Consider the following 12,774-nt stretch of genomic DNA (forward strand, 5'->3'; position numbering starts at 1 on the left):
CCACTGCTCCTCACATTTCATTGGTGAAAAAGCTCTTTCCTCTTTGGCAAGGATAGGAAGAGAAACCTGGCTGGAGTCTGGTGAGGTGTACACAGCACTGCCATATCCCAGCTCCTCATAGCATTTTTCCCCTGGTAGGGATCATGCTCCATGGGATCATAGGTCTCTTCAATACCCCTTCGCCCCCTGGGAACGTGGGGCTACCCAACGGCGTCAAGATCAGGGTGAGTTGACGCAGTCCGGGAACCACTGGTGTCAACATCGAGCGGAGACGAGGCAGCACTGTCTCAGAGTCAGAGAGGACTGAGTCCTCCTCAAGTGGCACCAGTGGTGTCAGAATGGCACCGAGGGAACGTTGGGCCGGCGTAGGTGTCAGTCTAGATAGGGAATGGATCCAGAGGGCCCAGCTGGTGTCGGAGCAAACCCTTCGGTGGTAATCCATGGTACCCAAAGGCGCACCAGAGTAAGCTATTGGTCCGAAGATGGAGTGCATGGCTTCATATAGCTCCTTGAGTTGGGCTGGGGTAAGTCCAGCTTCAGGGAACAAGGGACAAGGTGGAGCGGACCCAGTTCATGGCTCCGCAGGTGGATAGAGGAAGCAGGGCTTGGAAGAACAGCGCTAACCAATAGAGGCCAAAGAGCGATTTAGCTTATTCTTCTTCTGCCTTCTTTGAATTACCCGACTTTGACGAAGACAAATGGATCGACTCAGAGAGCGGGCCTAAGGTCTCCCTCAGGATCAAGACCAAGATCGGAGCGGAGCCTTCTACTATGCTGTCAGGAGCTTCATCGGGGGCTCGTTACTCGCCTTGGGGTGCATCGACTTGCAGTCAGAGAAGGCCTTGGAGTCGTGGCTCAACCCTGGGAAAACCAAGAGTGGGACAGAGACAGACATCTGCCTGTGACATATTCCTCACATGGTTTAAATCTGCACTGCTAGTGCAGAAAACAAAACTGACGTCAGCTCGCTAGGGTGGTGCCTATATAGGCATAACACACATCACTTCAGATGCAGATGTGGAACTGATCGACGACACATACCAGCACGCAAGGTCCTGGTCAAGATTTTCCGGATCCAAACTGATGCCTGAGGAATATTCTAAGGTGAGAAATCTGTGGTTATAATTCTATATCAGATAACACCAATCTCTAACTTTTATCCTTAAAGCTGACTAAGACAACTGAATATGCCACTTGATTCTGAGATTTTAGGAATGGCTTTGATATCGCTGATAAAGTGATCATACTTTGTGGGGCCTCTGTATGTGTGACCAAGTCGATCCACCAGCGTGAAGCCATTAAACCAACAAGCAACCTTTAGAGCCCTGTAGCAATCTAGATAACGCAAATTCATTTAACACAAGACCCACAACTTCTACAGTATGAACTGAGTTTTAATCAGTATTATCAGAAAGTAGACAAACAAGGCATCGCTCACAAAAGTGGCCATTTCCAACAATTCCAGATAAGAAAAGAAATGGCAATTTGTGCTTCATTTTACTTGCAATACCTGTTAATAGAACTATGTTTTTATATTACATTAAGAACATTTTCATCACAGCCATCGATAATTCACATGTAGGAGTAAATATACATTTAAAAAACATTAAAATGTGTATTATAAGATTGAAGTGACTATTGGTATTCTCTTTGTATGTACGAACATGTCTCGGTTTAATAAAAAGATTTACACCAAAAAAAAACATTAAAATGGAAAAACACGTATCTTCAAATCGAAACCTGGCACAAACTGCATAGCATGCATGTTCCTTTCTTCGCTGCAGGAGGCTTAGTTTCAAAATCAGCAGTACTGTTTGACTTAACAATTACACCGCATTGTAATATAATACTCGCTACACCTGTTCACTGCACATGCACGTGAGAATAAAACAAGATTTTTCCCACTTGCAATCAAAATATATTAGGCAGTGTTCCGAATTAATGTTCTAGGTCGTATACAAAAGTGCTTTTAACAAAACCGGTTTATAAAATTCGTCCTACCTTGCCTTGGCAATTGTTTACATGACCTTTAGCTGTGATGCCTTTAATAAGACAATTTGTTCCTTTAATTATTTCTTCATATTGTATCGTCAAACCACTAAAAAATTAAAAAAAATAGTGAAAATAAGAAATGAATAAAATCGAACAATAATTAATTAGCAGTACCTTGGTCTGCAGACTCAAATTAGCCGTATGTTTCTCTGCTGATGACGAATGTTGGAGGAGTGAAAACAACAAAAGAGCCTTGCAGGTCCCATGAGAGAGGGAGTGGAGGGCGGAGCCAACATGCAGGTGTTTAAGGACGTTCGTGTAAGCAACTCATTAAAGTCTGCAATGTCGCACTACTTAAATATTGTACAGAGTACCTATTTTACAAAAGCACATTGAAAGGAAAATACCACAGAGGTGTAATTGTTTAAGTAACGTAACTCCGTTAATATTCCACGTGAAGTTAGGTATTCTATTACACGGTATAAAAAAAAACATCCGTCGTTGCTCCATCATAGCTTTAATACATTTGTTTTCAATACATGCAATGCAAAGCAACCTGGAAACTTTGAAACAGGCAAATGACGAATCATCAAAATCGCTTTTGTCACTGGGTTTTCATTACACACCTTTACTCTTTCTAAACTGCCATTTTAGATGATACTTGTATGGAACTCGTGCTTGTTACCCTGGAATTATGTTGTCAGGTAAACCCATATTCTGTCACGCAGTTGCCAGAGCGCCCCACGATTAAAACATTCCTGCCACCACTCGCGCCTAAAACCAAGAACACTATCCTCTTCTCGGCACTGCACCATCACCACTCACAAATTTCAAGCTGTGTTATGTTTACAGGTCTTACAGAGCGCGATACTCACTCTAAACTGAATATCCCGGCACCGATCATTCATACATACATACATACACACACACACACATATACATACACACACACACACACATATACATACACACACACACACACACACACACACACACACACACACACACACACACACACACACACACACACACACACACACACACACACACACACACACACACACACACACACACACACACACACACACACACACACACACACACACACACACACACACGTTTGTAAAAGGTTCTCGCTGGGCAGAGAACACCTGCCCCCTCGAGACTTGCAGTTTCCTTTAAGACCTCCTGGAGTTTGAGGTCCCTCAAATTTATGGCTCTGGTTGTGCACCTCTTCATTGTAATCCAGGCCTGAAACTTCGGGTTGTGCTTTGTGTAGAAGACAAAACCATGACTTTCATACAGGCCACATCGGCGTTCACTCTGCGAAAATCCATGCAGTCTTTCTGTTGTAACAGCAACAATGTGTGCGTTAATAGAGCCCCTGGTGCCGCACAACTTGCTATCGTTGCAGTCCTGCTAACAAAGGATTTCTCTATTGTAAAATCTTACGACACTCAGGTCATCAACTTCCAAAGGATTAAAGTCTAAGTTGGCCCTGCCTATATTTGAATCTTAGCCCTTTAGGTTACTCAGTTCTCTTTAGCAGGAACTCGACCCACTGAATTTTCAACTTATACTATAACATTCTGTTACCCTTTCCCGGCCTACTGATAAACCCACAAGGCTCTACTATAAGGTGTGATTTAAATTGTGGGAGTATGAAATGTTCTTGCAAGCCCACCATATGCAAATAGGAATGCAAAAACAGGGCCATCCACAGTCATGAATTTACATGTGTTATATGAGAGCAGCAGGGGGCGAAGGGGAGGGAGTGGGTGGCAGCACACATCCATTCCCTGCTCTGAGATGTTGGCTAAGTGAGCCTGGGTCCCTACGGAGTGAACGCACCCTCCAGAGACATGTAAAGTATTCATGACTGTGAAGGCATAGGGGGGCGGAAGACAAACTTGGGATGGGTGTTGGCGGGGAGCGTGAGCGGCTGCTGCCAATGTAGTGGTTTAGTTTCGTATAGTGCCGCTTAACAAGGGTATACAGCTTCCTTCTAAGCGCTCCGACCTTTGTCAGAGAACGGGGACAAAGGGGTGATGGGCGATTTGTCCAGGATCAAACAGTTTGAACCCGCGATCAATGCAAGCGTCTTGTGGCACAAGGCTATTGCGAGGAGCGAAGGGAACACGGATCGGGCTGCGTATTGAGGAGAGGACGGATAGGTAAAAACAAAAAATTGCGATTTTCCACACATCTGATACACATGATTGGTCTAATTAACAAGGAGGCACTGCTCACTCCCGCATGCAAAAAAGTGTGGGATGCGAGGAATGCAGTTGACACCATGCGTGCCCCTGCTCACTCCTGACAGCAAAACGCCATGGGAGTGACCAGTAAACAATGAGGTGGGACATGCACCTGCCTTTGGGCATTTGTGTGCTTTCATTATTGAAAGCCACACGCAAAGGCCAATCCAATATGTGGGAGGACCCACAAGAAGAAGTTTAGAGAGATTACAAGAAGCCTCCCCATAGAGCAGCGCATGTGTCCAGCGCTAGGCTTGACCTAAAAATGGCGGGAGTCGCAAAAGTCAAACTGAACATTCTAAATCTAAGTCTTCTGCTGAGTTGATAGAAACTGGCCTCAGTACAGAGGCAGCAGGAGCCTCCACCATACAGTGCTGGGTACGTTTAGAAGAGTAACTTGAAAATGCACCGTGTTCTGATAGCAAACCGGTAAAAGAACTTCAGTAATGAGCTGAGGGAGTTGACAGAGCAGTCTGGCTGCAAGATTTTGCACAATTTGCATGAGAGAAAACAGTGCCTCGCTGATGTCACAAAGCGAGTCTTGCCAAGCAAAGTTCCTTCTGAGCATGCGCACTCAGCCAAACCACGAGCCACAGATGGACAATACTTAATTTTCCATGCTCAGGGCATTGTCATTCAGAATGGCTAAACTTTGAGCTCCCTGTTCTGGGGCAGGTGGGGGACCCAATTCTTTGGTCCACCACTGCTCTGTCCAGATCTTCTTAGCCCTTCGAAAGAGAAGAATCTCAGTATGCTCCCCATTGAGTTGAAGACAGCTGTTTCATCGATGTTAATAAAACTTGATAAAGCGTAAGAAATCATACCCAGAGGTATATCTCAGGGCACAGCCAGCACAGAACCAGAGACTAGAACACCCAACTTTTCAAAATTTCCGGAACTTGGTGAAATTGCACAGCATCGAGGATGGAGAGGCAGTTCGTTCCAGGCCGTGAAAAGAATGATCCAGACCTGTGTCTAACATGGAAAACATGGGGAACAGGCGCAAACTCGTTATCGCTGGATCTGAATATACAGGAAAGCCGGTAGCTGTGCAGTTTATATTTTAGATAGCGAGGGGCATTAACTGCCATAAACAACGCATTGCTGTAGTACAGGCAGCTTATAACCAGGGCCAGGACCAGTGTTTTTCTGGTAGTACTTAGCCAACGGAAAACCTTACTCAGAAGTCTCATGTCACAAAACAAGAGCCATAAGTTGCAAAAATGTGCTTCTTCATAGAAAGTTTGTGGTCCAGTTAATGCCCAGAGTTTTACGGCGCAACAAGGTATAGGAGCTGCCTCCTGCTCCGCAGGCCACCAGTCAGAAGTTCAAAGGAACTCAGCTTTTCCGACTGGTAACATTTCAGGTTCTTTCACTGTTCCACTGGAGTCAGCTGGTAGTCATCCAGGCCGCAATTTTCCTCAGATAATCATGAAAGCTATTTTTTTTTGTCTTATCAATGTCCTTTCCCAGCGAAATGATCGGCGGGGTATCATCCAAATAGGAAACTACATCAAAGTCACAGAAAAGTGGATATATCAGTGGGGAGATAAGTCCTGTACTATGCTCCTTAGATTATGTCAACACACCATGCAACCAATTACATTGCCGGGTCTCACTGACGGGGAAGGAGTAGCTATAACGGATCCGGCAGCTCTGGCAGCGAGCTTTGCCCGCTATTATGCGGAACAATATGCTCAACGGGACTATCTTCCGGTAGATGCGATTGACAAATTCATTGCAGACCTGCCCCCCAGGGCAGTTTCAGATGAGACGAGAAAATCCCTGGACCTCCCCCTCACGGCGGAGGAGCTGGGAGACGCGTTAGGGCAGCTCAACACAGGGAAGGCACCCGGGCCGAGTGGCTTTCCATGCAAATTTTATAAGAAATTCCATCTCCAATTGGGGTCCCATTATAGGACGGCGCTGGAGACGGCGCGGGAACGGGGTAGCTTGCTAGCTGACTGGCGACATGCAGAGGTTGTAGTTTTTCAGAAGCCGGGTAGACCCCCAGACCGACATAAATCATATCGCCCCATATCCCTGCTTAACATCGAGGCTAAATTGCTGGCTAAGGCGTTGGCAAATCGCCTCCTCCCATAAGTGGCTGACCTGGTCCACCCAGACCAGGCGGGCTTCATTCCGCATAGGGCGACACGACACAACATCAGACGAGCGCAGACGGGTATCGACGCCATGGGGGCCACTGGGGCCCTATTGTTAGCGGACATAGACAGGGCATTTGACTCGGTCAGTTAGACATACCTGTTTGCTCTCCTACCTCGCCTCAACCTGGGCCCGGTGTTTATCTCATATGTCAAACTGCTATACACAGATATAACTGGGTCCGTGCGGGTATCCGGGGCGATCTCAGAGAAATTCTCAGTTGGCCGGGGGACCCGGCAGGGATGCCCACTGTCCCCTTATCTCTTTGCGCTGTCCATGGAGCCTCTGGCCTCTTGGGTACGCAACGACGCGCAGCTTCGCGGCTTCGTGTGGGGCGAGGGACTCTCCGATAGAATCGCACTCTATGCGGATGATGTCCTCTTCTTCCTTACAGATCTTAACCGGTCAGGCCCCCGAATCTTGGAGATTATGCGCGTATTTGGTGAGGTGTCAGGACTTTTTCTCAACCCGCGTAAGTCCACCCTTTGGGTACTGGGCGGAGGGGCGAGTGCGTACCCCTGGGCATCGGCCTTGCAGGTAGCGGCCGGGGGACTGAAATACCTGGGAGTCTTCCTGTCCGAGTCCGCTGACATCGCATGGGAGCGCAACGTATTACCAGTGTGGGAGAAGGTCCAAACAGACATCAAGACGTGGTCCCGAATGCCCCTCACCATATTTGGTAGGTCTGCGATCTTCAAAATGGTCGCACTCCCGCGCTTGTTATACCAACTGCAGAATCACCCACATCGGATCGAGCCCCAGTGGTTTCGTCGGGTCGCTTCCTGTGGCCTGGGAGCGCCGCCAGGGTGGATTTACGGACAGGTTTCCTGTCCACGTATTGTGGGGGTCTGGCCACATCGGATCTCTTATCCTATTATCAGGCCTCCCACCTCTTGGTTCTAAATGAATGGTGGTATGGAGATAGAGGAGACCCTGCATACGCCCTCAAGCGCTCGTTGATGGGAGACACCACGCTGCACACGCTACTGTATTCGGCTAGGCAACGGAGGGAGCTGCCACGTGCCACACAGGTGGTCTTCGTGATTTGGCGACAAGTACTGCGTCGTATGGGCTGGTGGGGTAGACTGACAGCGGAGACCCCACTGTGGAAGAACGGACAGCTTCTCGCACTGGCCTCGCTGACAGGGTTTGGTGGCTGGGATTCGATTGGGATTTCTTCACTTGGACACGTTCTGACCGGGGTCACTCTCAAGTCCTTCCAAGAGCTTAGCACTGAATTTCATATGCCCAAGACCCAATTCTTCAAGTATCTACAATTTCGCCACGCGCTTGCACCTAGCTTGATTGGCCTGGAACAACTACCAGAGTTTAGTCCAGTAGAAGCAAAAATTTTCATGGGGGACCTTGGGGATAAAAAGGTGTCTCGAATCTATCAAACGCTAGTCACTCATTGCTCCTCTTCTTTGCTTCCGTTGAAAGAGACCTGGGAAAAGGATGTTGGCCCCATGGACGGGGACGACTGGAGGGAGGCGTTGGAGTCCCCGCGTGGGGCTGCTATTACAGTGCGACTCCGATTGATCCAGTTTAAATATCTGCACAGGGCGTACTATACCCGGGAGAGATTGTGGAAGGCGGGCCTGATTGCGTCCCCGGAGTGCCTGCGCTGTGGGACAGAGAGGTACGCTGTTGCATACGGTGTGGTCTTGTGATGGTCTGACTCGGTTCTGGAATGGTGTTTGGAGCGGTTTGTAGGAGGTACTGGGATGGGATCTCCCCCGCACTCCCCGGCTGGGACTTCTACATGTCTTGGAGAATGTGGGTGGGAACATCTACAAGCGTCATCTTATGCGGTTGGGTCTGGTGGTCGCTAAGCGGGACCTGGCAAGGGCATGGAAGGGTGAGCAGGCTCCTCCACTGGGCGCCTGGAAAGCAGGCCTAGATTACTTCATGGGGTTGGAGAAACCTGTGTTTGAGGCCAGAGGATGCCCCCGGAAACATTATAAGATCTGGAAACGGTGGGCGGATTACAGGGGTTTGACTCTAGAGCCTCCAGCAGACCCGGATGATGGGTTACCCACGATGGAGGACCTTCAGGCCTAAGGAGGCACTCAACGACTGCTGTAATATATTCAAATGATGAGGCTTATTGTGATCACGTGCATCGGGTTAGGGTGGGATAAGGGGTGGGTAGTTGGGAGGTTGGGTAGCTGGGGAAGTGGGTGGGGGGGACGGGAGGGGTGTTCCTTTCAATTGATTAGATTTGTAAGAATATTGAGACATGTCTTGCTATTTGGCAGTACCCTCCTGATTGTGGAGAACTGTGTTTATGCTTTGCCTAATCAATCAATAAAATCAGTTGTGAAAAAAAAAATCACAGAAAAGCAACCGCTCAAAGACAGTTACAGAATTGAATTCTAGTGCTGTCTAGATTTTGTGCCCCTGAGACAATGACTTGGGTGTCATCAGCTTATGAAATTTTCTCGAAGCCATTATCTTTTACAATTTTTATTAGTGGAACGACATAAATATTAAAGAGGGTGGAGCTCAATAAAGATCTCTGTGGCACCCAGCATGGTATCAGACTTTGACTAAAAGGCGGAATAAAAAACATTTCTGTTCTGTTCTGTTGGTCACAAAGTCCTCGAACCATGCCAAAGCAATTAAATGAATGCCGGTATTAACCTTGTTAATCAGGATTGTGTGGGAGACCGTATGAAAGGATACAAATAAGTTCAAAAGAATAAGTACTGCTGGTCGTCTACCTTCATCCATGCTGATCCTGATGACATTGTGATAGTCAGGAGAATGCTTTCTGTACTGTGCTCTGCATGAAAGCCAGATTGTGATTAATCCAAGATGTGGTTATACTCCAGGAACTAAATCAGTTGTGTATTAAGGATTTTTCCCAAATAGCTTAGTCACACGAGGCAGTAGCGAGACCAGGCGATAGTTAGAGATGTTGGCTGGATCTGCTGTTGATTTTGTTTCACTAAAGGTAGCACACTGGTGTGTTTCCAACTCTTACGTACCCATCCTCTACGGAGTGATACATTATCTGTTAAAAGGGGAAGCAAAAGTGGCGAGAATAAAGAGATCACATGCCCCGAGCAGGGGTCTTCTTGAGGCCGTAATTGTTTAGTGGCAAGTGTGCCACTATGAGGCAGGGTGGATGCTGGAAGGTGAATGTTATCTCAGACACGTCCATTTTGCAGGACATGGTTTGTGTGAGTGTGGGGGGGGGAGGTGCTCTTCAGGTGGCTGCAGTGGGCAGTACCTTCTGAACCAGGTATAGAATGAGTCACAAACAGCCTGAATAGCCTAATGATTGCTGCAATGTATTTATCTATTGCTTTGTTAGATTTTAAGATGATGGGTGTTTACATAACATATGTTTCATATTATATGTATAGATTATGTATGGTGCATATGATTGTAACAAACCGTAAGGCTATCTTGCAGCTATCTCTGGTTTCTTTCGGCTGGCAGATCAACCCTCTTTATTCAAGTCCCCTATTGTATATAGATTCTTTAAGGGCATTACTGATCTCTTTCCTCCATCTCCTTTCATAATGCTCCAGTAGGACTTGAATCTTGTTCTAACCTATCTTATGTGTGCTCCCTTCAAGCTTCTTCACAACTGTCCTCTCCGACTCCTCACTCTGAAAACTGCCTTCCTTGTTGTTCTAACCTCTGCTCACAGGGTGAGAGAGCTTCAGGGTCTATCGTCTGAGCCCCCTTTCTTCTTCTCTGTGCACCGGGAGAAAGTGGTGCTTAAGACGAGGCCCTGGTTCCTTCCTAAAGTGGTTACACCATTTCACATAGGACAAACAATCACTTTGCCCACCTTTTTCCCACCCCCGCTCCCTTCCAAGGAGGAGGAGAAGAAGCTCCACTGTCTGGAACTTAAACGTGCACTGTCCTTCTACCTTGACAGCACAAAAGATTTCCGGGTGGATGATCAACTCTTCATTGGCTATGTAGGTGCCAAGAAAGGTCGGGCTGTTCAAAAGTGTACCATCTCTTGATTCGTTGTCCTTTGTATTAAAGTCTGTTACACTTTAGCGAAAAAGAAACCTCCAGTGGGGCTGTGTGCACATTCCACTAGGGTTACAGCAGCAACTAGTGCATTGGTGTGTGGAGTTCCACTTTTTTACACTAGCCAGGCAGCGACATGAGCATCCTTGCACACATTCACCAGACATTACGCCTGGACAGCAAACTCCAGAGGGACGGCTATTTTGCAGTTTTTGTCTTCCAGGACTTTCTGGTGTGAACTGACTTCGAATTCCCTCGCCCGGGGATGGTATTGCTGGGGTAGCTATTCTAAGGCAAGTAATCTACCACAAATTGTCTCTTTCAGATGAACAAGTTGCTTAAGTTCGGTAAAAATGTATCTGTAAGAGAAATAGGTTAGTTGCAGATTACTTACCGCCCCACCCTTCCTCCCTGCTCTCCGAACTGACTTTTAAGGATAGTGACTCACTTGCAGGGCCCTAGTTGTGGTGTACCAGTGGTCAGTGTTTTTCATGGCTCTGCACTTCTGGCCTGGAAAGTCTTGTCAGAACTGAATACAGCGCACAGGGTCGGCGTCTAAGTAGGCACCGCAACATTCTCCCGGTGACCACGCCGCCGAAGACGGTCGTGGAGTTGACCAACGCCACCTACCGACGCTCAGGGGTACTGCTAGGAAAAGAGTCTCCTGATTCAGTCTGACACCTGGTAGTAATTCTAAGGTAAGGAATCTACAACTAACTGTCTCTTTCAGATGTTGTCCTCTTGTATCTAGATCACCAAATGTGAATAAATTGGCCTTTTTGACCGGCCTGTCCCATTTATCACCATTAATGACCTCTTATCTGAGGATAATGGGGGGTGGGGGGTACTTTAAATGTGTTGCTGTTCTGGGCCTGGACAGATCTCACCCCACCCTACGTACAGCACCAGGACAAAATATCTGAAGTTGCCCACTCCTGGGCTGCCCAATAGTACCTCAATCATTTTTGGAGAGCCAGTAACCCAGAGTTCCATGAATATCTCTTTCATTACGGCCAACAAGCTTTGGAGGGCTTGACAGGGTCCATTGTTGCAGGGCGTCATATGGTAAGAAGGTTTCTGTGGAATACCTGGCAAAGACATCTTCCAACCATTCCCCCTTACCTTGCTCTTTCGTGTGTTCCCCACGCAGGCTGGAGATACCACCTGGCGCTTGGATCCTACAATGTTTGGGGATCAGGCCTTCAGGGCGAACGGGTATCTAGTTATTAGCTTGGCCTGGATCAGCCTCTTCGTCAGGGTTGGAATGGGAGGCCATGAAGGAGGTGGTTTGGGGATTTTGTATCTCCAGTAAGACTGGGGCCCTCCGACATCCAACGACAGGAAGCGGTCCTTAATGGCCTCCCCTGGGGTCTATAGTGGGTACAACATGCATCTGGGAGGAGTTAGAGAAGCTGCTTACCCTTGTAGAGAGTCTGAGGTATTTTGATTATAAAGTTTATACGGATAAAGCCCACGCTGAGAGAGGCAAGTCAGGTAAAATGCTTGCCTGGCTCTTACAGAGTTAAGTGAGAGGGCATACCGTACTCCAGGTGAAAGAAGCCTCAGGAGAGATGTCTTTACACAGGAGGGGTTAATTCTGATTTTCTCCATTGTTATATGGATTTATATTCTGCTAGAACAGGGGTTGACAAGGTTGATATGCTGAATTACATCACAGTCTCACCAGTGGAGTGACGGCTCAATCGGTTATGGAAATCACGAGGCAGGCGGTCTGGGACGTCATCGAAGAGATGGCAAGGCGTAAAGCCCCTGGGCTTGAAGGCCTCCGCATAGAATTTTTTGCGATGTATGTTTTAGGCCTTGTTATCAGATTGGTGACCTTGTTTAACGATTCCAGGCATGGGGGTGCTCCCTCACTCATTGCACGAGGCCACAATTGTATCATTGCCTAAGAAAGACAAAGACCTACTGCTCTTGTTCAAGTTCAAGTTCAAGAATTTGTATAGCGCGCTACTCACCCAGAGGGTCTCAAGGCGCTTGGGGAGGGGGTTCATTATTTTTCGAAAAGCCAGGTTTTAAGTTCTTTTCTGAAGGAGATGTGGTTCTGTGTGAGGCGGAGGTGAGTGGGGAGTGAGTTCCAGGACTTGGCCGCTAGGTAGGAGAAGGATCTGCCTCCCATAGTGGACCTTTGGATACGCTGGACTGCTGCGAGGCCTTGATTGGAGGATCTTAGTTGGCGGTTGGGTGTATAGAAGGATAGACGAGTGTTGAGGCATTCGGGTCCTAGATTGTAGAGGGCCTTGTGTGCGTGGGTGTGGAGACGGAATGTTATTCTTTTGTTGACGGGAAGCCAGTGAAGGTCTTTCAGGTGGCCGGTAATGTGATCATGGCGAGGGATGTC

The 12,774-nt window shown here is 47.5% G+C and overlaps 1 protein-coding gene across 1 annotated transcript in view; it reads right to left on the reverse strand.

Annotated features, from left to right (window-relative positions):
* SMCHD1 (structural maintenance of chromosomes flexible hinge domain containing 1) overlaps positions 1–12,774 on the reverse strand; it is a 2,274,803-nt gene that overhangs the window by 1,492,621 nt on the left and 769,408 nt on the right. Inside the window, exon 21 of the mRNA XM_086965602.1 lies at positions 2,002–2,098. Coding sequence (XP_086821728.1) covers positions 2,002–2,098 — 97 coding nt within the window. The remainder of the gene's footprint in view (positions 1–2,001; positions 2,099–12,774) is intronic.

This window comes from Lissotriton vulgaris, chromosome 4_1 (genome assembly GCF_964263255.1).
Source record: "Lissotriton vulgaris chromosome 4_1, aLisVul1.2, whole genome shotgun sequence".
Classification (NCBI taxonomy): Eukaryota; Metazoa; Chordata; class Amphibia; order Caudata; family Salamandridae; genus Lissotriton; species Lissotriton vulgaris.